The 25,683-nt window shown below is 37.7% G+C and overlaps 1 protein-coding gene across 5 annotated transcripts in view; it reads right to left on the minus strand.

Annotated features, from left to right (window-relative positions):
* The window catches only part of scaper (S-phase cyclin A-associated protein in the ER), a 109,051-nt gene that overhangs the window by 74,352 nt on the left and 9,016 nt on the right, over window positions 1-25,683 (minus strand). For 3 of the 5 annotated variants that reach the window (XM_058766562.1, XM_058766560.1, XM_058766561.1), the window contains exons 3-19: window positions 23,087-23,163; window positions 22,377-22,574; window positions 18,234-18,334; window positions 17,676-17,792; window positions 16,407-16,534; window positions 16,068-16,309; window positions 14,780-15,106; window positions 10,963-11,130; window positions 10,774-10,840; window positions 9,942-10,059; window positions 8,765-8,876; window positions 8,270-8,410; window positions 7,964-8,119; window positions 7,749-7,891; window positions 6,510-6,591; window positions 6,033-6,185; window positions 3,103-3,210 (exon numbers count right to left, since the gene is read on the minus strand). In XM_058766562.1, coding sequence (XP_058622545.1) covers window positions 3,103-3,210; window positions 6,033-6,185; window positions 6,510-6,591; window positions 7,749-7,891; window positions 7,964-8,119; window positions 8,270-8,410; window positions 8,765-8,876; window positions 9,942-10,059; window positions 10,774-10,840; window positions 10,963-11,130; window positions 14,780-15,106; window positions 16,068-16,309; window positions 16,407-16,534; window positions 17,676-17,792; window positions 18,234-18,334; window positions 22,377-22,574; window positions 23,087-23,163 — 2,438 coding nt within the window. The remainder of the gene's footprint in view (window positions 1-3,102; window positions 3,211-6,032; window positions 6,186-6,509; window positions 6,592-7,748; window positions 7,892-7,963; window positions 8,120-8,269; window positions 8,411-8,764; window positions 8,877-9,941; window positions 10,060-10,773; window positions 10,841-10,962; window positions 11,131-14,779; window positions 15,107-16,067; window positions 16,310-16,406; window positions 16,535-17,675; window positions 17,793-18,233; window positions 18,335-22,376; window positions 22,575-23,086; window positions 23,164-25,683) is intronic. The other 2 variants (XM_058766563.1, XM_058766565.1) reach the window with 1 other exon arrangement.

Below are 25,683 nucleotides of genomic sequence, written 5' to 3' on the forward strand. Positions count from 1 at the left end.
CACATATACATACATATATATATATATATATATATATATATATATATATATATATATATGCGGCGTGTATGTATGTATGTATGTATGTGTGTGTGATATTTTATTCTATTTATTATAAAAATCTAAAATATTTATTATATATACACACATACATACATATATTAAATAATACTATAGTATTCTATTATATTTACTTAATAATCTTTAAATTACTTTAAGCCACTTCTTTAAAAATATATCTTCCTGACCCCAAACTTCAGTAGTTTTTGTTAAATAACAGTGTTATTTTAGCAATTTGGTTCAAAGATTCATATGGAATCTGTGACTGTTTTTATGTAATCTTTATGCTGATTTTGAGGGAAAAATGTAATGAAATATGGTAATAATAATAATAAGATTGATTTAATAAGCCAAAGAACTTTAGAGCCTTCTATGTTGAAACTTTGAATTTAAATTCTGCATTTCCAAATTCTATGTGGACCTATTCTCTTCAAAAATAAAAAATAGAGAGACAATAGAGATACACAATACAAGTCTGGCCTTAAATCCGCTTGCCCCATATGAGCACTTGTGTGCCAACCACTAGGCCATGACTTCAACAAGCTGTGTGATATTTTAGCTGGAATAACTGAATGTTCAGCTGTGTTTCTTGATCTGGCGTCAAAGGTTGAGGATAAATAAAACTCTTACGTGTCAAACACAAGGGGCCTAGAGCCGCGATATTTCACATTAAACCAGAACAGATGACAACCAATAAAGGATAATATAGAGTCCAAGAGGCAATCCAAGTGTCCCGCAGCCGCACTGATCCATTGCTGTTGATAATCGCTGTATTTTCAATTTAACTCAAGAGTCTTTTAAATAGCGAAATATGACTAAATACGAGGACAGACGGAGGCTCTGGACCCGCTTCTGCTGAAAAACTATGTTGTGACCTCTGCACGGTTCAGCCAACCATCTTAGTTTTAATTAAAAATCTTTCATAACGGCAAGAATTATGGAAGTGCCGACTGGAAAATAGTTGGCGGTTGCGTGAATGAAATACTGCGCACCAAAATGAGCAAAGACATAAATAAGAAGCACTGGGGCGTCCATGGCAAGACTATCCAAACAAGTCCCGTGGCCAGGTTTCCTTAAAATGTGAACAAATTACCACAATTGCACATTTAGACATACATTACTTATAAACATCTATAGATGAAGGAATATAAGCAACATGTTCTTTTCCAATAAGAGCCAAGGACACGGTAATGAACAAATTTACAGTTTCCAATTTTGCTAATTTCGCTGACTGCTATAGATTGCGTCGTATAAATCACAGGTAAACTGTGGTTTCCTTTTTAATGTAAACCGAATGGGAGTTGTTTAAAAACTAGTTCCACGTGAACAGTTAATTCAATTAAATATATCAAGCTCCACAATCTAGACAGGCCTCATTAAGTCGGCTGCACCTGACGTGTGTCGTGCGGTTGCGAGCCGTGGCGCGGTGGCTCGGCTGTGTGTTTATCACACTGTCAGGCAGAGAAATAGGTGGCCGCAGCCAAGGCTAATGATTTAGAGGTAGCAGTGGGGGTTTAAATATTACTCTCTGAAAAAAGGTTCGAATGAAGGAGGTCCAGGGGCCAAAGGTGCGACATATAGCACCAACAGTTGTCAGCCGTACAAAGAAGCCCAGTGTGAAAGCCAATCTCATATTGCGGTGAGAGATCCCGCATTTAACGAGCGGCGTTCAGAGGAAAGGCACTCTGTCAAGCCCAGAGACAAGGCAGGGTGATCTCACCCCACGCCATATACACAAACACTATTAGTGTTGATTCGTTGTAGCCTTTTACGGTCCCACAAACTGGGGAAAATATGGGAAAGTTGGTGTTGATCCCCTCAACCTTCATGGATATGAAAAATGATGCGCAAAATCATAAAATGAAATGTATGCCATAAAAATGAACTTGAATGGAGTGTGTGTGTACTGTTTGTGTGAGAAACATGGCAAGAGTGAAATTATTTACATGAAGAACCTCCAAATATTCAAGTAATGTTTTAAGCTTTCAAGAAATAATAAGTGTAATAATTCATATTTGTATATAAAATCAGAGTGAAATGCTATATTCTGTTTGCTTTTTTGTAATTAAAAAAAAAAAAAAAAAACACCTGACATTCTGGGAAAAAAATAACTAAAAATAAGCTAATCTACAATAAAATCAAACAGTTTTATAACAATTGTATGTATAATTCATAATTTATAAAAAAAAAAAACTTTATAAATAAAAAAAATACAAATTCAATTCAGAATTCGTTAATAAAATATATACAATAAAAGCAAACAGACGTGTGTGCTATTTACATTAAGCACTTCAATTGTCAAGTAATGTTTTAACCTTTCAATAAATATAATGAATAATTTTTTGCTTTGTATGTATTATTGAAATAATTGATTTATTCATTAATTTTATTAATTATTTATTTATTTATAATAATTGAAAAAAACATTTTGGAAAAAATAAAAATGAAAAATAAGCTCATCTACAATATAATTAAACAATTTTTATAATAATTGTATTTATACAATTATTATAAAACCGATCAATTATTATAACATTTATAAAATTATAAATTATGCATTTATAATAACTTATTTTAAAAATACTTTAAAAAAAAGTAGCACATTCAATCCAGAACTATTGTTAATAAAATATATACAAAAGCAAACAAACAAACAAAATGTATACAATGACAATAATTAAGAATTGGATTTGCCTGTGGCAAATTAAATTATATCAATTTTTAAGTGAATTATTTTTAATAAAATTTGCAATAGATAAATAGAAAATGTATAAAATATAAATTGTTAAATATTAAAAGTATTAAATAATTTGTATATTAATTTATTTTGTTTTAGATTTTTTGAATTATTAAATATCTAAATATATTTAACTTTTCTTTATTTTCATTAAGCACATTAGGACATTAAGTCACTTTCATATTTAAAAGTACATGCAATTTATACATTTAATTTGCATTTCTATCAAAACCCTCTCCATTTTCACAATGGACTCCTGGGGAAGACCCTTGTTTCTTCTGTGTTTTTTAGTGGGGGTGACTCACCACCTCCTCGTCGGACAGCTCCCGCCCTTGAATGCTGCTGCTGTCCCGCACTGCCTGCTGGTGCCTCTTCCCCTTAATGTGACTGAACAGGTGGACCTCAGAGGTGATCTGCAACACAAACACAGAGGTCGGGAATCATGTGAGGCGATTCGCCAACAATAAAGCCATGGGCCTGAAAAATACCAATCGACCGCACAATGCGTTTCGGCATCATTCACGGCCTGACTGCTCTCAGGTATCAAGACATATGTTCCAACCCTTTAAAACTAAATATGATCCCTTGATCCTGACGGACATCTGCAGAGCTGCCAGACACCTCTCATAAGAGCCAGAAAATCAGTTATTCACCAGTGTTTTCTGATAAGTAAAATGACCAAAGAGCTTTAACAACTGCGTTTTGAATGTGTCGGCGCCTCAAGCACTGTTTTTCACCAGCTCAAATATCACCTCTTGAGTTTGTAGGGCGGCTCACCTGTCCTAAAACTCAAGAGGTCATGTGAAAGCATATAAGACTCCTTCTCTATTGAATGTCTCTATTATTCATGTAATGGTTCTGTTCATCATGAGAAACTGGGCTGGTATAGCTTAAAAGATCAGGGCTGGTAAGCAAAAGATTGATGGTTCAAACCCCATAAGGGCTGATCTTGAACTCTCACCACCATAAAAACATCTCCTTTTATGTTCCACACATGAAAGTCACACAGGTATGATCACTATTGTGAAACGTTATTTAGGATTGGAATGACATGAGGTTGAGGAAATTTGAGTTCAATTCTTGGGTTAACTTTTCAAATAAGCGACAAGGTTGTGGGGTTCAAAACCCAGAGAAGGTGCACTGACTTAAGACAGTTAAAGGAATGGTGCTTCCAAAAATCATTGACTCCCCTTCATACAGTTCAAAAATCATAATGAAATTACATGATGGTGAGTAAATTGACAGATTTTAACTTTTTCGATAACCAGAAAGGTTGTGAGTTCAAACCTCAAAAAAAGTGATGCATGAACTATAGACAATTGTGCCCATGACCAAAAATAAAATAAAATAGAAAATTTAATCTTTTAACTCCAAAAATGACAAAGGTAGTGTGAAATTAATCTATATAACCTGCCTAGAAGGATTTTAATCTTTTTTTGTGTTGCGTATAAGACACAACTTTATTCAGGATTGAAATGGCTGGGTGAGTAAATTCAAGTTCAATTCTTGGGTGAAGTTTTCCAATAACCGAAAGGTTGTGGGTTAGAATCTCAGAAATGGTGATGCATGAACTATCCACAATCATGACCATAATCAAAAAAAATAAAAATAAAATAAAAATTTCACAGTGAAATTAATCTATATGACCAGACGGGTAACAATTTTTTTATAATCTTTTATTATTTTGGTATTCCATAGAAGAAAATCAGTCACACAGGTTTGTAACAACTTGAGGGAAAATAAAAATAATAGAAAGATAGAAATAAATAAAAATGATCATTTATGGGTGAACGTTTCTTATCATAAAAGGCTGTGGGTTCAATCCCCAGAAAAGGTGATCACTATTGTGCACTGACTCAGTGCTTCCAAAAATAATTTATTCACCTTCACATTGTCCAAAAGCCATGATGGAATGACATGTTGTGTGAGTAAATTATGACAATTTTCGTTTTTGGGGAACATTTCCAATAACCAGAAAGACACCTAAAATAAATAAGTGGGGTTTTTTTTGTATTCCATGGAAGAAAGTCAGTCACACCGGTTTGGAAAAGCTTAAGGGAAAATTAAAATAATTCAAATATATAAATAAATGAAGATTTTCATTTACGGGTGATTTTTTTTTATTATTATTTTTTTTTATAATAAAGGGTTGTTGGTTCAAACCCCAGAAAAGGTTATGCACTACACTTCTGTGCCCTTGATCAAGACTGATGAAGGAATAATACACCAATTAATCATTTACTTACTTCCATATCATTTAAAAACCTACATGACTTTCTTCTCTGGGAAAAAATGATATATTCTGAGGAATGTTTCAGTTAGTTTTGTCTATACTATGAAAGTCAATGGAGCCCAAAGTGTCAAAAAGGACATAAAAGGAAATGTGAAAATCTATGCAACTTGAATTTTTCAATATTTTTTGTGTTCCACAGAAGAACGCAAGTAATACATGTTTGAAACACCATAACGCTGAAAAAATAATGACGATTTTCATTTTTGGTTGAACTAACCCTTTAACCTCACATTACTCCAAGAGGACTGAACCTGAAAGGTGACCCAAGTGAAAAATCTGTACTAGAATTAAACAGAAAAGTTTTTTTCCTATATCAGGTGAGGACGACAGCATCTGGACGCTTGTGTTGTTTGTCTCCTTTGAGTCCTGGAGTCGAGCCCACACAGGACAGTCTGTGTATAATGTCATTAACTAGAGTGCTTCCCGCTGACCTAAAGATGATCTCTGGTGTCAGAGCCTGGCCAAGGTCATCTGACATTTTTAACAAGATTTCATTCTCCCCAGCGCTTAATCTGATGTCAGTTTGAAGCTCCAAGGTGTCTGGCCCCAGTTGCAGTAAAAGCAGGGCGCGTCAGAGATAAATGCGGCCACTCAAAGATTTGTTGCCTGTCACTTGAAAAGCATAATCACGCCCAGCTATTAATCTCCGCCCAGAGTTCATGTTTAATTAATGCAGTTAAATTCTCATTTACATGCATTCTCTATGAAAATCCTCTGAATCACCTTGTGGTCTGTGATTTTATGTACTCTGCCTGGCAAAGCAACAAAAGACGGACTGTCCATCCTTGCAGGAATCTCTGCACTCATGTTTAGAGTTGCTCAAAAAATGTTCCTGATCTTGGACTGGGACAGAATTCCTAGTTTTCCCCCCGTGTCTACGGCCTTGAGCGTATTAAAACCAAATCAAAGAGATAAGAGAGAATCCCATAATGCAGTACCTACCACAACGTTACAGAGTGAGCACTGCTTCTTCCGTTCATAAGGGGTGAGTTTGGGGGCGTAGTCCGTGTTGGCGTGTCTTCCGCTGCTCAGCTCAGCGGCCTTTTCTTTCCTCTGCTCGATCTGCTCCATGTGTCGACGGCTGCTCTCATCATGCTGAAAATTTAGTCTCGTTTTACTTTTAGTCACGTACCTCTACAGTAGATTTTGTAGACTAAAATCTAACAGATTTAGTAAAATTGTAATGCATGAAGTAAGCATTGAACAAGTAATACAACATGAAATACAATTTGTATTCATTGAAGAAAAGGCCAATAGATGTTCATCATAGCTTGTGTCAATAAAACTTTAGTTATCGTCTTGTTTTCATCAGTAAAAAAAAAAAAAAAAAAAAGTTACATAACAGCAGTTTTGTCCAAAGGTACAGGATTTTTTCAAAAGGGGATAAGATGTCAGAAGATTACTTGTATGATAGTTTACCTTCATCTGGATTTTCTTCTGTAGTTCCTCCATGGCTTCTTGTTGAGCCGCACTGAGAGCAGCCAAACGCTCCTCACGGTCCCTACAGTGTGTACAACAAAGAAAAAAAAGAAACATTCAGATAGGACATTCAAAAAGACAACACATCTAACCCATACAGATCTCACAGTATTCAATCTATAAAAGGTTTATGTGACTAGATTATTATAAAACAGCCCAAGAATTTAACGTTTTAAGGTTATTTACGTCTTGTTTAGTTCAACTTTCCTTGCTAAGTTTATAAATTGGTTCTAATGCAAGAAACAACATACAGTACCATTCAAAACTTTGGGGTCAGTAATATTTCTAAATGTTTTTGTTTCTTATGCTCACCAAGGCTGCATTTATTTGATCAAAAATACAGTAAATATAGGAATATTGTGAAATATTACTACAAATAAAATAACAGTTTTCTATGCTAATATATTTTAAAATGGTTTTTTTTTTCATGTCAACGCTGAATTTTCAGCTTCCAGTCTTCAGTGTCACATGATCTTTCAGAAATTATTCTAATATGCTGATTTCCTGCTCAAGAAACATTTCTAATTATCGTCAATGTGGAAAATAGTTGTGCTGCTTAATTTATTTCTTTTTTATTTAAACAGTAGACACGTTTTCATTTGCACAAAACTTTGGCGATATTTTATAAATGTCGATAAAAAAGTATTGCAAAATGACGGCATTTTCATTAACCAATGTTATGCGACTAAAATGTAACCTTTTGCCTCTCGCGATAAGTCATGTCAATGGATATTGGTGGGATTTTGGCTATATTTATTCAAAGGCGGCGTATGCGTGTATCTTTACAGAAGCAGCACGGAGAGCCTCTTCAGAAATGTGCGTATGAAGCCACGTATGAAGTGTTTCTTGGAGGTTATAGTACATTTAAGCATGATCATGACTTTTTACATACGCCGTGTGACCTGTAAATGCAGAAAAAAAGTTTCCATTGCAATTTTGCGAAATATTCCTTTTTCAAATTGCCTGAAAAACCACCTCATGCGAGCGTAAAAACTTCTTACTGACTCCAAACTTTTGAACGGTAGTATATACACTTTGGTTAAGGGTTACACAAAACATTCCTTAAACCAGGCCGTTTCTCAAAGCCTAAATCCCCTTGAGTTCTTTGCGCTGGTCCTTTCTGTCCTTGTGTTTAGCTGAATCAGGATTCTGGTCTGTTTGGCAGGACACGATGCTGACCTGGCTCTCTCCCGCGCTGCGTCTTCTCTCGCCCTCTCCTTCTCCTGCCGCTGTTGCTCAATTCTGGCCTCTTGTTCCCGTCTCTTCATCAGAAGCTCCTCCACCCGCGCCTGCCGCTCCGCCTCCAAGGCCCGCTTACGCTCCTGAAAAATTGATTAATCACATAGTCACACATTTAACGCATTAAACAAATAAATAAAAAGAACCAAGTATACCTGAACGGCTTCATCCCTAGCTTGCTTTTCTTCCTGTCTTCGCTGGCGTTCCTCCTGCAGCTCATTAAGCCGTTGTTCGTATTCATTTAGTTTAGCCAGAACGTCGTGTCTCTTGTTCTGGGCTTCTAGAGTGTTGATGAACGCAATCTCATTCACCTAAACAAATCATAAACATACAAAAAAAAAATGAACTACCTTTCAACATTTTTTTGAAGAAAATATTTTAAGTTTGCGCAATAGAAATACTGATATCAGTACAGTAACACACTTAATCAGTTTTAGCCTCGTAAGTTTAGAACGCCTGACCTTTGCCTCCTCTTCCTGTGCTTTCTTCACAATGGCCTGGAGTTGAAGCTCTCGCTTGAATTCAGCATGAAGCAGCTTCTCCTCCATCATCTTCCTCCTCTGATCCAACAGCTCCTCTTTCCACTTCCTCACCTCCTTTTCCTGAAAAAAAAAAAGAAAAAGACACAAAAAGATCAAATCCTGACAAAACAGTCTGCAGAAGTCAGCCTTGTCAAGGGTGTGAATAACACTTGTTAGTAGTCCACTTCAAGTGCGGATATATAAATACTCAATATTGTCTTAGATCTCACTCCTTCGACAAGAATGGAGCAGAATAAAAACAAACAATTTCTACAGAGTTACCAGCATCAGATGTATGAGTCTCACCAGGAGTGAATCACCCCGAACGACTAAAATGGCTGTTAAGTGATTCTTTCAACATGTATGCGAATAGGATTTTCCCTTGAGGCCGAGGCGAATGAGCTGTGTCTACAGGTGCTAAAGGGAAAAACATACCCTTTCTAACAGTTTCTGCAGCTTGTGGGTCTTCTCCTCTCTCAGTTTGTCTCGGAGCTGCTGGGCTTTGAGTTGCTTCTCTTCATGTTTCTTCTTCGACTCTGCAATGGTTCTGACAACAAAGAGCAAAACCCATTTAATTGATTTACATGATATGCAAATTAATTAATCACAATTAAATCACAAGCATTAAAATTCAAATTCACTAATAAATGAAGATCATTTACATTCATTCAAAGACATTACATTATTGTGGCATATAAAAGCATTAAAAGAGTCATTACAAAATTCATGGCATGTCAAAATCAAATTTAATGATTTAAATGAAAATGGGAATAATGGAACATTTTTTAAATATAATGTTTTAGTATAATAATTCATTAAATTGACAGCCCTAAGAATAATGTTTTTACATTTGTGATTGTGCACAATGTAATTAGCATCAATAAATGACTATGAAGTGTAGGATCACAATTGCATGGAAACGTACATCCACCACAAAAATAAATAAATATATAAATAAAAAAAAGTGACTTTATATTTAACAATTCTGACTTTATTTCTAGCAATCTTTTAAGTTTTAAGTTGACATCTCACAAGCCCAATTTCTTTCCTCACAATAGTGAATTTTTGGCACTGTTCAGACATTTTTTTTTTTTTTTAATTGATGAGTTTACAGCTCCTAATTCAGAGATAGAAGTCAGAAATGCGAGATGTAAACTCATAATTCACAATTACATGGAAGCCAATTTCCTCTTTTGAACAAAAGTGATTTCATATCACAGTTTTGCCACAATTGTTGAAAAAAAAAAAACAATTGTTTTTTCTTAGAATCGAAGATTATTTCTCGCAATTCTGAGTTTTGAGTTAACATCTCAGAATTTTTTCTTTTTCTTAGAATTACAGTTTACATCTCAGAATTTTGATTTAAAAAAAATAATAATCATCTGGATTGCGACAAACTCACAATCAACAGAAGTAAAGTCAAGAGTTGCGAGACAAAGTTGCAAACTTTTTAGTTTCTTATTTTATGGCAGAAACTGGATTCTACACAATGTCTATTTTCATTTAAACAGCATTAAAAAAATGAAATGTTTAATTTTTGCACCACTAAATGGCACATTTTGCAGTCTTTTTGCTTAATTGAATGTAACACAGAACTATGAGACTCTGTTACCGTTTGCGTGAAGGAGAGGACAGCTTCTCGTGCATGTGAATGCCATGACCCGGCGGGCGGGCCGGCTCCTCCTCCACTATGTCACCCCAGGAGGTGCTCTGACGCCAGGGCTCTCGAGCTGTCAGAAAAGCAGGTGACGCAATATAACACATTTACAAGAAGTGTTAGACTGATAGATCATACTTGTCATTTTGAGATTATCAGCATCCAGTGTTATGAGTGAAGCTTTTATGTAATTTGATTAAATGCAATTTCTGCAAAGTCTATATAACAAGCATACATTCTTCAAAAAAATAAAACATGACGGCAAGAAAAATTAGCACTTGTTATTTTACATGAATAGAAAAAAAAGGTAAAAAGTAGTGCTGTCAAACGATTAATCGCGATTAATCGCATCCAAAATAAGTTTGTTTACATAATGTGTACTGTGTATATTTATTATGTATATAAATACACACTCATACAGTACATATTTTGAAAATATTAAATTTATATATAAATACATTTAATATACAAATATAACATTTTACTAAAATATATACATGTATGTGTGTGTATTTATATACACACATAATAAATATACACAGTACACACATATTATGTAAACATTATTATTTTGGATGCGATTAATCGTTTGACAGCACTAGTAAAAAGTAATAGGGAAGTCAAGTCCAAGTTTAAACATTAGAAGTCAAATTTTCCAGAAAATATTGCTTAAAATAAATATTCATTTAATTACAGCAATTTTAGCCATTTCGTTTTGTCATTAAATAAACAATTAACATAGACGTATACATACAGTTAGCAATGCAGATGCCAATCGCATCATTACCGTCATAATCAGCTAGCATCTCGCTCCAGTCTAAATTCAAGCCACAACTTCCACTCCCGATACTTGCCTATAAGAGAGCAAAATAAAAATGACGCTAAATTCAGAAAACACACATAAAAGAGCAAAGAAGATTGATGTTGTTGTAATTACATCAGCCATTTAAACCACTAGGGTTAATTGTTGACTTACAGAGAAGTCGCTCTCGTTGTCGGTCTCCAGTTCGTTGTTCTCCGCTTGGATCTCCCGCGTCAGCTGTTCCTCCTCAGCGATGGCACTTGCGATAGCCTCTTCGTTAGCTTTTTCCAGGCGGTCGGCCAGCTCTTCCTTCTTAGCCAAAACTTCAGCCATGGATTGGGGCTGACAACAGGCACAAAACACTCGCAATCATCCACTGAAGTCACCACACCAAACAGAGGCACAAAACGAGTCGTACAGTGCCAAGTTAGCCACACCAGACTCTTGAGTACATGCCCAGGCAGCACAACTTCAATTAGGACATGGTGCAATCATTTCAGCACTTCATCTGAAATTAGGCTAGACTCAAATTTCTGAAATGCAACCAAATTTTAAATGCATGGTGGAAGCCTGAACACCACAAAAACTTACAAATGCAAAAGATGTTGTAAGAAACTGAACAGAGATAAAATGAAATGATAATCCAGGCACACGCCATAAACACAATCAATCACAAAAACCACGCAAGGGGAAGCATAACGAAATCATGCAGCGCACAACCACAGGGACGAGGAGATGGGAAGGAGTTTTTGTTTTTTTAAACATATTTAAGCAATAAGGTATGAGAGCCCATGTTGTTTTGTGAATATAGTCATGGTTAAAAGTTATTAGCGATTTACTGCACTCTACACATTTGTAGTCGGCAAAATAGGTTCATTTGGAATGTTTTGCAAGGTTTTAAGAAATATGACAATGCAATCATGTAAATAAATATAAATTATAATAAGTTTATCTATATAAATGTACATAATTTAATATAGTATTTACTTTATTAATGATAAGTACATTTATATAAATTAGTTGTAAAAAAATTTTTTTTTTTAATTTGTTCCATCTACAACAGTAGTTCTCAACAGGGGCTTAAGAAAACTTACAAGGAGCAGCAGGATGAGGATTTAAATCAGTTCATTATTGCTGATTTATTAAAATACTAAAATAGATTTAATTTAAAATGCTAGAAAATAAATAAATAAAAATAATAATTTATAAACTGAAATTTCTTATCCCCCCCCCCAAATATAACTGTTTTACAATATGTTTATTCTTCTGCCATGTGACCCATGGTCATAATAATGGCATTGCAGCTGTCACATATCTGCCACTTTTGTTTTGTGTTTCAAAAGAAGATATTTTGAAGAACGCTGGGGTCTAAACAACTTTGCACCCCATTGACTTTCATTATACAGATCAAAAATTCTTTCAAAATATTTTCTTTTGTATTCCACAGAAAAAAAAAAAGAAATGAATGAATGAATCCCTGACCCAATTTTAATTTTTAGGGAAACTATCTCTCTCTTTAAGATGCAGCCCTGTTCAGCCCATTTTGCAAAATGCCATCAGGTGACTAGCGTTCTGGAGAATAGTTACCTGTAGGCAAAAGGGGTTTATTCCAATTTTAGAGTGGTAACAAAAGGGGGATTTGTTGAGGGGCACATTTTTGCTCATACATTCTTTCCACGGGTGCACCTGTGGGTCTTCATGACTCGTGATGACTGGTAAATTGCCAAAATATTTTGGAAAAAGTATCCTACCCAGTGCCATCAGAGGCCACAACACTTGACCCCCGCTTTCAGAACCTGACGAGTGAACAGTATGCCGAGTGCCAATTTCAGACGGCCGTGGGAGAAGATGGAGACGCCCGGAGCTGCACTGAGGTCAGTGTCAAACGTCATGCTAACGAGCATAATAAGAGGTGGATTTCTCTCAACAGCTCGCCTGCTGGTCTTAGATCTGGAGTCTAAACAGAGCTGGGCTTATCTGACCCACCCAGAGAGGTGGTGTCTGGACCTCGGAAGCAATGATTCCGGATTCCGACACGACTGAGATTGTACTCCTGTCTGGCTGTTTAAACCTCATCCATCTCCATTGTTTCAGACTGGGTTTTGTACAGAGGCCAACACCCGTTGAGTAATGGAAGCCGGTAGCTCACAGAAAATGCTGTGGGTCTAGCCTTAATTAACCCCTTGGAGGTTTCTCTTGTAAGGACGGGACAGGAGACTCCAGGAGACAGAATGCCAAAACAGGAGTCGCCATCTCACTTCTACAGCCATCCCGTGTACAAAATAGCCTTTTGGCCTATGTCTGTAGGTCAAGTAGTTAAACCAATCAATAGTCTTGAACTTCAAGCAAAATAAATTCAAGCAAAACATTTTGCAGCTAGTTGGTTGCTGGACAGAACTTTGATTATTTTATTCTAATCTGGAATTTGTACATTTTGTCACCCCTTTTGCACAAAACTCTTTTCTGTGCAGAAAAAAAGGGTGGTTCTGAGCTGGAAGAAATGGCACCAAACTTGTTCATTTTAAAATAGGAACCACTAAAGGAACATGTGTCAGCACACGCATGTGTTATTTACATGAAGCGGAAGCAAGCGCATGCATCGTAATACTCTCCACACCACTGCAGACGAGATGAGGAGGAGAAGAATTGTTGAATAAAGTCATTATTTTTGTTTTATTTGCGCACAATAGCATTCTTGTAGTTTTGTAAAATTACGATTGAACCCCTGATGTCACATGGACTATTTTATCAATGTCCTAGCTCGTGGTAGTAACCTTGCTGTCTATGCAGGGTCTGAGAGCTCTCAGATTTAATCAAAAATATCTTAATTTGTGTTCCAAAGATGAACGAAGGTCTTACGGGTTTGGAACGACATGGTGAGTAATTAATGACAGAAATGTCATTTTTGGGTGAACTATTCTTTAAGACATGCTTTTTTTGGGCGTTAAATAATGCAGAAAATACCACTGAATTGACGATCGCAAATCTTAGTAAATCACATTGCGTGATTTATTTTAATAATCTCCTCCCATAAATTTTGCATCTGAAAAGGACACTCCTACAAATGCATATTCAATAAAGTCAGGTGCAAAAATAACTGTGCCCACGCCTTTTCAGCGCTAATTATTCACTGCGCATCTTTAGTAAATCCTGACAGTACTATTTTAACGCTAAAAGATGGTTTGCGCTGTTAGTAAATCTGGCCCAAAGGCATTTACCTGTTGTCTGCAGCGTTTTGTTCTTTTCTCAGCCTCGATGATAACACTGCAAGTTTTCACAGGAGATTTAGTCAGATTTTCATGCTCTGTCAATCGCGGAAATTGTGCATAATATTCCATCTCTGTTACCACGACACAAAATAAAAACAGCTCCGATCACGGCGTCCTCCATTCAACGTTGTTGATGTTTGTAAATGCTGTGAATAAAGACGGCGCTATCGGCCGCTTTAGAGTTCCCGCTGCCGGTGCAAATGCAACCAGGAAAACAGCCTGAGGGGGAAATTGGTTCTTGAGGAACCACCATGCTGGCTAGTTCCCAGAACTAAGGACTACGCGGTACGAAATTAATATAATTGCTCAGAGGGGCTCTGACTGTAAGAGAGATCTGCAGATGCTCCAGGAACAGCCTCTTTTGTTGCATGTGTAGTGGCACCTTTGAATCTAGCAAGATTTTGGGAGGTCAAGGCTCGAAGGGAGGTCAAGGTCAATGACAGCCCATGGGGAATAAACCAGTCAAGTTGTCTGACTGGTGCAGGGGACACTTGATAAGCCTAAAATAAAAACTTGAACAACTGGGGCAACTCTCTGCAAACACTGGGCCTTCCTGTTCTCTACTCGCAGTGATAATAGTTCACCCCTGTCAGCACGCACATACATATACTAGCTGAGCGAAAGGAGGAGGGAGGGGGTAATCCTGCCTCGCCTGGAGGTTTTTGGGATTGACTTTGTTTAGGCGGCAGTCCTGACCCTGGCCTGTGTCTCTCAGCACTCACGGTGGAAAGTTCTGTGGGGTCCAGCATGCTCTCCAGTGTCATCGCTGCCAGGGGAACGTAGACCGCTGCCTCTGCCTTTGCCGACGGTGCCGCGACCTTCCACACCGACCCCTCCATCCCCTGCTTTACTTTGGCTTGCCCAGTACCCGGCTCCTCTGGTTGGGAAAGGGTTTCAAGGGGAGGAACTGGATCGGAATCCAATTCCGGGCACTGGGCCTGCGAAGGTAGAGAGGTAGGGGGTGGCGTGGGGTCAGAGGTAGGGGGTGGCGCGTCCTCAGAGGGGGCGCTGACACTCTGCCCTGGCTCTTCAATACTTTCTGCTGGGGGCTGTGCAATATACACACAGATGCATACACAAATATGAACAAACATGCATGTCACAGCACTCATTGCCGCATCTGTATGACAGACCATTTGGCAGATATGAGAGCAGCAAGAAAACAAACAGAACTAAAACACAGCATGCTAAATAATTACACAATATCATGCATTTCAAAACAAACATGTAGCATATCAAGAACTGTATGATCATAGACCACAAACATGCAAACAAGTCATTTTGAATCACTAATCTCAACTACATTCTCTGTTGTAAAACCTAGTAAGCTTGTCTTCAGAGGCAGCGATTCAATGCTCTTGATGTGCAGGCTGCTTCAAAAGTAAGCAGCAAAATTAAGTTGCCTCTTAATAAATTTTGGCAAAATTCTAGGGTGGCATCAAACGCTCTATGGAAAAGACAATACCACATTGCATAACAAGTTTAGTGAAATCATGACATCAAGATTGCAGATGAATGTTTTATTTAGTGCTGAACAATGTGATACTTTATGCCCACTGGCGAATTGTGAAATTAACTAAGCAACATGCCAATGACAAACTCATTGAAATCAATTATGGGTCAAGTCTTGCACTATTTGTAAGAGATGCTGCCTGCATAGAGCGTTCCAAATCAGTCACTAATGATGTTCCATTTCAGAGAGGGTGCTGTTTTGAGCCTACGCAGGAAGTAGGTAGCATTGGCAGCTCACTAGGATTTGCAACAGAAATATTGGCTTCGGCATATTGTCCAAATGTAATCTAGGACATTGTATCATCAATATTTAATAAATCTCATTAAATCTGATAAACATGTACAAAATCGATGCTTGTACACTTGATACTGCCCTGTCTGGACAGTGCATCTATGAACACACCGTGACCAAACAAAAACATTCTGATGTTACAGAGCCTTCATATCTATGCCTGGGCTCTAAATAATTAATAAAGGGAAGCAAGTTGATGTCAGTACCTCGATGACGGAGGTCTTTTCCGTCTCTTGGCTCTGCTCTTGGGGTACAGGTTGCTCTTGCTCCTTCACCTCCTGAGATTTTTCCTGAGATGAGGGCTGGATGCGCTGGTTCTCCTTGTCGCTGTCATCTTTGGGGCTTACATGGGTCAGAACAGGGCTTACCTTAGCCACCATGGTGTTGGAGCGTGGCCTCATGGAGCGCCCACGCTGCACGGTCTCCCAGCCCTCTGCATCTTTCTTTGCTAAGGATTGATGGATACCAATATGAACATAAACACAGAAATACTAATACATCTGGTTTTGAAAACAAATGACTGTCAATAGAAAAGATCAGTTCACCTGGTTTTTCAGCAGGGATGTTGACACTTGGGCTAGGGACAGGAAGGGACTGAGAACACTTGACTCGGTCAGCCCAGCTTGGTCCAGTGTGGGAGAGACGTGCCACAGCCAAAGTGGGAGGGGGACCACTGTAAACACACACAAGCCATTTAAACCAGAGGTCTCAGATTCAAATGCCCAGATGGACAGTAGTGAGGTGGTGTTATTCATCACCAGTTGCACAGTTACAATAGATACAAATATTTTACAGCCATTAACTATATTTTTAAATTGTCCCCTTCTACGGGTAGCCATCGCAAACGCTCTAGCTATGCATCGTTGCACTGGGCTTCCTCAAACACTGGGAACTAAAATGGAAACTTCAGACAGAGGGCCCTCCGTCTTGATCAATATCCATTTCCTGCGGCGTCCAATTACAGCATAATACAGACATGGATGCCCGTGCTTCAGCAGTCTTTAACCACACTTAGATCTGCACCCCCCATAGTCTCAAGCGCGCCTGAGGAGAACCCGGCAAAAATTGCATTAAACAAAACGCTTAGGCCGTTGCAGATCGATTCCCCTTCTCCTCCCAGCCTCTGCCAGACGGGCGTAGTCTTTCCGGTCTCGTAGTGAGGCCAAGATATGTATCATATCTGCCATTGATTTCTCCATCTGAGCATTCAGTGGCATTTTAATCGCATTATCAATTGCCTTCCTTTCACACTATCAGTAAAAAAAAAAAAAAAAACCTTAATGCAAGGGAGCCTCATGTCTTGCTCCTCTGTTAGAGGAGTTGAAAGTCGCCACAGTTTGCCAACAGAGACTGTGTCAATTAGCATGCTGTGAGCAGGGATAATGGGTTGAGGCCAGATTCAAGCAGATAAACTATGTCTGAAATTGCAAGTAAACCTTGCTAAAAGAAAAAGAAAAAAGGACCCCTCCAGGTTAAAAAAATTCCAAGGAACAGCATATTTACTACATTTTCCAAACATTAATATTATGTAGTACAAGTAGAAAAATATGATTCAATAAATTGGACATCATGTATCAGTTTTTGCTATAATAGCAAATTATATAATACATACTAAATATAGTTCCTATACAGTAATATTTTCCCTATACTCAACATTATTAGCTTTATTTTTTCACAATGGGTATCTACTGGAAAAAATACTAAGCATACAAGAACATACAAGAGCTAGGACTGGAGAGCAAGTACTTGTGAGTACTTGAGAGAAATGTTTTTGAGTGATCCTGGGTGTGATGGATGTAACTGGATTGGCCTACCCAAAATTGAGAGCACGGCGAACGCCAGGTGATGGAACAATACGGTCTGACGAGGGGCTGGACATTACATGTCGCCCTGGTGACATCTTTCGAACTTCCCAAGCCAAAGACGTAGGCCTGCGGGAACAGGATTAAACATTTAAAGAAAGGTACTGATTCAAAACAGAATCAAAACATAAAACGCATTTTTTTTTTAAAATCCCAAAAAATAATAAACAGACAAGCAGGGGCTAGGGCATGCTTACATGCTTCTAAAGAATGCACATTCAAATTCTGCAGAAATGTACAGAGCTTTCTCAGGAGTACTTTACAGTTTGACACACAACTTAAAAGCTCTTTTTATACCATAATCAATGTACTAGTGTTGTGGTCACTTACTCATTACGCAAAGGGGTGAGACCGTAAAACAGTGAATCAACACAAATTACTCATTGATCAGGCTGAAAAAAGGGTTTGTGTACATGGTGAGAGAAACTATTTATATAATTTAACTAGCTGTAAATAAAAACAACAGAAATCTATGGAATGTGCCCATTTAGATAGCAAGCATATTATCACCTGTTCTGAGCGTCTGTTTTTTCCAGCTTCTCCTGTAGTTGGATCCAGTCGATTAGAGCTTTGAAATCTCGGACATAGTTATCCAACATCATCAGCACCTCCTGGGGGGAAAGTATGTGTGCTGTCAGTTCTGAAAGCCTCAATGAGATAAGGGAGAATTACATGCAACGCCAACAATCAAAAGGCAAAGTCTTCTAAACTGAAAAGGATGTGCTTGCAAAAACCTGCCAAAACTTGCTCCTAGAGGGTCACTGTCCTGCAGAATTTAGCTTCAACCTAAACACACCTGAACCAGCTAATCAAAGTTTTAAAGATTACTAGAAACTTCTAGGCAGGTTTGTTGGGGCAAGCTGGAACTAAACTCTGCAGGACATTGGCCCTCCAGGATTGGACAGGACACCCCTGATCTATGAGCTATCAAAATGTTAAAGGTGGGGACAAAATGTCTTAAATTGCCAATGTCAAGGCAAAGTAATTTCAACAGAACAGCCCCCTCTCAAAAATACAATTTAATACAGAACATCTCCAAATCAACTTCCCCTACTTCCTGTCCTCAGAGTTCAGCCCTGTTAACATTCACCTCACAGATAAAGCTGTGACCCCAGAGACCTGATCTGACCATGCAGGAGGGCCAGATCGGCCCCCCACCCTCACATCTCTTTTGTGGCATGTCTGAAGGAACAATGAGCAGGGCCCCAGCCGAGATCCCCGGCAAAATCCAGTGAATTCTCTGGTAAGCGGAATCCCGTACGAGCCCCCAATTCTTGTTCACACTGAGGAACTGATGTAAACCAACACCCTGTTGTCTCTACTAAAAAGTGGGCATCTATAGCTACAGGAGCACCTCTCACACACACCTCCCCCAACCAACCGGAGCACTTCATTCACAAATGCCAGGAGTGGACAAAAAGAAAAGGATGAGGACGAAAGAAAAGGGAAAAAGAGTGCTGCTGCTCTTTCCCGCCTCAGTGGTCTTCCACAAGAGGTGCGGCTGAAATTACCAATTAGCTTTGCAAAAGGGGGCTGGCAAATCTGATTGGGGCTGTAATCATTTCTGGTTACTGGCAAAGAGTGTGCAGTGAATGACGAAATGTTCATTGTCCATCCGATATTCGATCTGGGAGCGCCGTAAGGACTCTGGGGAATCCCTTGGCTCCAACAAAGACGCTAGAGAGTGTCGCAAAGCCTTGCCACAACATAGATTAGAACAGGTCTACAACCCTAGACCTACCACAGGCTCTTAAGATTACAAAAAACCTGCCAGAAACTGCGTCAATGCCAGTCATAATCAATCTTAATTTGAATGCTTGTATGGTTTGCTACAAATCTATAAACGAAGCAGTAGGTCCTCTACAACTGTCAAATTTGCTTTTCGTAGTGTTTAGAGCCACTTCTGAGGCACTAAAGTGGAGTGCATGTGAAACTGATCCTGCAGATTCACTCCCTTGCGAGTATGCAGGGTCTTCTTCACTTGTCTGATGCAGTTTCAACTGAGATCCAGTTGTCGTGCATGACAATGCATTCACAGCTGTATCACAATGTGCATTATATTGTGAGGTAGTCAGGAATACCCAGACCAGTGAGACACAGTTCAGTTGCATTCAAAATCAGGACCAGAGTCTGTGGTGTGACTGATGATCTGGATTAAATGGGGGATGGCAGGCGATGCTGTGAAACAGGCGCGTGTGTGTTTGTGTGATTGATGGGCGGTAATGGGGGAGTGGCAATTGTGAGGAGAGGTCCACAGTGCTTTTAGTTAATAGGGGAGTCAGGCCCAGTGAAAGATGTGTCCAGCAGCAGGCCTGTTGATTAGGGCTAGTTAACAACACCAGGTCATAGTGGAGGACGATACTGGCCCATAATGCAACAGCTAAGGGAAAACAAGTTAAGCTAAGTGCTCTTACAAAAAAAAAAAAAAAAAAATCACTTAGAAGAAGAGGAACATGACTTATATGACGCTTGATGGGAGAATGCTTAATATGGTAACATTTTAACTTACTCAGTCATTCGGTCAGATGAAAAATTAAAATGACCCCCAAAAACAATTCTGAGTTATTATACATCTCTCGTTTTCATAGACGCAAAGGATAGTTGTCTCGTGTATGGCCTGATGTGACATAAATCAGGCCTGAGACGAGTGAGAGGCCTGATAAGAACCAATTAGTCCTCTGGGCTGTGGGTTAAAGATGTGGGCGTCACTTGAATATGAAAATAAATCAGCCAGTGACTCGACCAAATCATGAACCAGTCAACACTGGCAGAGGATAAAGAATCAGAGACACAGGTGAATTTGGGTGCTGGGAAACGAACAGGTTTGTGTTTTACACTGAATAACATATTTATGAATAAGCAAATATATTATATTGCAAATGCTGTACTTAACAGTTAATTTTTTTTTTTTTAAGTTAATTTTATTTATGTTTTTTTACATCACCTCTGAAACAACTTCTTTTCCCCTTTTCTGCTGAAGTCATGTAGGTGGGAAAAACCAACATTAACCAAGAACGTCACAACCTAAGGTTATAATCTAATAACTTACGATGGATACAATTAAAGTGCTGCTCACGTTACTTTCCATTGAATATTGTGCTTAATTGCATTTGCAAACATTTTATACACTATAAAATGTTTTGCATTTTATGCAAGATTCTGTTGTTGATCAAAAAATTATTATTTTACGCAATTATGCAACACACAAAAAAGTGCTGGTAAATGCACATGACAAAGTGCTGAAACATAGAATTATATGTTTATAAATGAGTATTTATGTGGGTTTCAACAGCTCCAAGGGACATTTTCCTACTGTAGGCCTACAGTCAGTCATCAAACAATCCTCTACTGTCACATGGCAGTGAACTACAGATCTGTAGCAGAGAATGGACACATACACAAACTCAGACCAAAGGGCCAGGAAGTGTGAACAGACCCGCCGGACATGGAAACACAGCGGCCAGATAGTTTACGCACATTCGCACAGGCTGGCTGTCAACAAGGTAACCACAAAGGGGGCCGGTTAGCTTCGAGTGGTTGGCCGAACCCTGCTCAGCATAATTCTAGATTACACGCCAATCGATAAATCAGAGCCAGCAATGTAGAGCGTGGACGATGGGCCCAAATACAGCCCGGCGCCATACCTGCCAGGGTAAACATAGTGAGTGCCCCGACATGGACTCTGCCAACCAAAGCTAACAGAGTTCAAACGAATGTTTGCCGACACCGGTCCCAAGACCAAACCGGACACAAAAACACTGTTGATCAACTTGAAGTGACAAATCGTTATTGCGATCGTTGCGTGCTGAGAGGGTATTGGTCATAGCGGCTGACTGTACTACATGTTTTGCAATCAGCTTTTTGCTTTTACTAAAACTAAACAAAGAACCTGGAATGGAAAAAGTGTTTTGGGACGTCACCTAGACCTCGTACCCTGAGCCCCCCCCGATTGCCTGCACGGAAGGAGTGGGGCGGGGGGCCCTTTGTTTACTCATGTCATCCATCTCCACTCCCTCCAGAAAGGCCCTGGAGAGGTGCAGTGATAATTCTCTCACCAAACCCCTCTCTGACACAAACCAGAAAACAAAAGGAATGCGAGGAGGAGGAGGAGGCGGCAGAGGAAGAACATCGCAACGCTTCACTCCCTCTAGTGGTCAGAGTGCAAAAGCAGCCACTTCAAAGTTATAAAATAATAAAAGTTTAAAAAATAACAAATTAAAAGAATAATATAAGAATAGTTACAAAAATGTGTACATTATAATTTTAATTTTAATTAAAATATAATTTTAGAGTTATAAATCTATAATGTGTGACCCTGGACCACAAAACCATAAGTAGCACAGGTATATTTGTAGAAATAGCCAAAAATACATTGTATGGGTCAAAATTATCGATTTTTCTTTTATGCCAAGAATCATTAGGATATTAAGATCATATTTTGTAAATTTCCTACTGTAAATATATCATAACTTCATTTTTATTAGTAATATGCATTGCTAAGAACTTCATTTGGACAACAAATTGATTTTCTCAATATTTTGAATTTTTTGCACCCTCAGAATCCTGGTTTTGTGGTCCAGAGTCACATATATTCTGTTTCAAGTGGTAAAAGTGAACAATTGTTGATGGTATGTGGGTCATATATAATCATACCCTACACTCCACCACACTCTGGTCGGATTCACAGGTGACGTAGATCTCATCCACTGCTCTCCGTAGATTATCGAACAGGAAGGCCCAATATCGCGCTCGGAGGTCCACCTTCCGTGGCTGTCTAGTCTTGGTGGGGCTCTTCTCAGGTCCTTTGTCCAGTATCGACCCAGGTGCGTTTTTGCAGTCCAGTGCCGAGTTCTGTTAAGAGCAGATGTGATTGCATGTTTCAAATGGTCTAGATACCTCAGTTTGACTGAATGAACTCCATTTGCCATTAACTTTACGGGCTAACAGCTGTTTTAACAATCAGTGTGCTGCTTATATAAACACTGAGGTCAAATTATGGAAGAATTGAAATTAGACCCCATAAATACAAAGTTCAAATAAAAGGTCTCTGGCGCCCCCTAGTGTTTAACATGAGTAAAAGCTCTCCAGTTCAAAGCTTCCTGCTTAAATTATCACTTTTTTTGAAGGATGCAAAGAAACATTTTCTTTTGATTTAGACCCGTGTGCTTATTTTCCTACTGGCCAAGACTCATGTTTCAGGTTAATATTATTTTTTGTTTTGCCTGTTTCCAGATTTGTTGTGGATGCAAATAGAGACATTATATAATTAAATGAAGCGTATCGTATGGTAGTATTTTCAGTTACTTTAGGTATTCATAAAAGATTCAGAAACTAAAAACCATCTTTTTACAAATGAATCACACCTGCTTTTTGTTCCTGTGGAGCCCGGAGTTGATTCGTTGAGCTCTTGCATTGCTGTTACCGTGATTCTTCGATTTAGCTGCATGTGAACAGAAGAACACAGTACAGTTAATAGGCAGAGAAATATCACATTACTTTATATGTCCAGAGTATTCCACCTAACAAATTTAAATGGGTGACATCAGAGCATTTGTTGTAAAACTGAAGACCTATTCAACTTTCTGATTCTGAAATTAAATAATGCTCTCTATGAATTTGAGTCAGGAATACTAAAACATTTTTATTCCTATGATGAGGTTACATCACTATGTAGCATACTAGCAATTTAAATGTTTGTAAATACATCATGCATGCTATTTAAAAAAACAATCTGGTAGTCTATTCTAAACACAGCCACTGTAAATACCACAGGCACAAAAAAAAAAAAAAAAGTGTTTATTTTAAGCCTGTTTTTAGGATCAATAAGATCCCTCCACCCTATTAACATTACTGCAATTCAAACATTAATGCAAATAAATAAATAAAAATAAGTTTTAAATAAAATTAAAATAAAGTATACCAAAATATAATACAATAATTAAATTCTAATTTTATTATTTCGTTATTTTTAATATTATTATCTTAATAACTAAATAAAATAACTTTATATTTATTGTTTTATTTTGTATTTGATTAATAATTAAATAGTTACATACATATGATTAATTAAACATACAATAAACATAAAAATGTATTATATAGTGTAAAAAATATATAAATATATATATTTTTTTTTTACACTACATAATAAAGTAATTTACATCAGGGTAGTATTTGTAGTACTGAATTTATTTATAACACTGTTTTATTCACGCTTAAAGTCATCTTTAGCCAGTGCTTGCATTCATAAAGTATCTTTGACTATTAGAACTGATCTGGGATCAGTGCCTGTATTGTGTTTTCACTATAAGAACCAGATCAGCTTTCTGTAGTCATCTAGGATCAGCCTCTTCTAGTCAACATAATCCTCTTTATCAGGATACGAGGGGCCAAAACTGATTCTCAATCAGCACTTCTAACTATCAAGTGTTCACTTAGGGTTCCAGCCCCTGATCCAGAAACGGTCACTGTGCACGATGAATGCAGGCACTGGTGAGCAGTGTTCGCTCGGACATAACACATACTGCAGTCCCAAACTAACAAAAGACTCCTGTGGTGACCTGTCAGCGCTGACAGTGAGACAGAGGATCTGGGTCAGCCTACACACACACACAGAGAGAGAGGAGGATTTCGCACAATCTGCGACAAAGAGTGTACTGTAACTCCAGGTACAAGAGAGGGGATGACAGATTTGGAGCACTTGCTCATCGCCCACATTTGCTTTGCAAATGGATGCTCTTTACAAAGCTGGATGCATTTTAAGTTGGTATCCTGATAGGCGATGAACCGCGTGGGATGTGAGACTGTTTATGACTGCAAGAAAGAGCAATGTATCATGTTTATTATTTTATTTATTTTTAAATACGTTTATTCAAAAATGACAGTAAAGACACTTGTTATAAAATATTTTGGATTTCAAATAAATGTTTTGAATTTTTTTTAATTCACTACAGAATCCTGAAGAAAAGATGCATTATGGTTTCCACAAAAATATTAGGCAGGAGCACAACTGTTTTCAACAGTGATAATCAGAAATGTTTGAGCAGTAAATCAGTATATTAGAATGATTTCTGAAGGATCATGTGACTCTGAAGACTGGAGTAATGATGCTGAAAATTCAGCTTTGATCACATGAATAAATTACATTTTAAAATATATTAAAATAGAAAGTAGTTATTTTAAATTGTAGTAATATTTCACAATATTACAGTTTTTACTGTATATTTGATTAAATAATTGCAGCCTTGGTGAGCAGAAGAGAACTTTTGATTGGCAGTGTTGGTAACACTTTACAATAAGGTTCATTAGTTAACAACATTAGTTAACATGAACAATACTTCTACAGCATTTATTAATCTCAGTTAAATGTTAATTTCAGCATTTACTAATGCATTATTAAAATCACAAGTTGTGTTTGTTAACATTAGTTAATGCACTGTGAGCTAACATGAACTAACAATGAACAACTCTATTTTTATTAACTAACGTTAACAAAGATGAATAAATAGTGTAATAAATGTATTGATCATTGTTTGTTCACGTTAGTTAATACATTACAATAAGGTGTCATTCGTTAACATTAGTTAAAGTGTTACCGCAGTGTTTATAAAATCTGCTAATTGTTCTTCATAAAAAATCCTGGATATCACAGGCATTTCAACAATTATTTTATGTTTTTCCCCTAACATGGGGTGGCTTCTCCAAGATCTACACCTTATTTATGATAAAATGCAATGCAAATGTCTTATGACTTATTATAAACGCACCCATTAAGCACACTTCCATTTTTGAGATCAGATTAAAAAATAAAAAATAATTTATTATCCTTCTTGATGTCTTAACCAGTTGATATGTTTGTTACCATATACCTCCTGTAATTTCAAGTCAATCAGATCCTTGCACACTGAGATACGAGTCTCCATGTGTTCACACTGTCTGGCTGACCATTTTGAAAGCTGTC

Source organism: Onychostoma macrolepis, chromosome 25 (assembly GCF_012432095.1).
Source record: "Onychostoma macrolepis isolate SWU-2019 chromosome 25, ASM1243209v1, whole genome shotgun sequence".
In the NCBI taxonomy this organism is placed as follows: domain Eukaryota; kingdom Metazoa; phylum Chordata; class Actinopteri; order Cypriniformes; family Cyprinidae; genus Onychostoma; species Onychostoma macrolepis.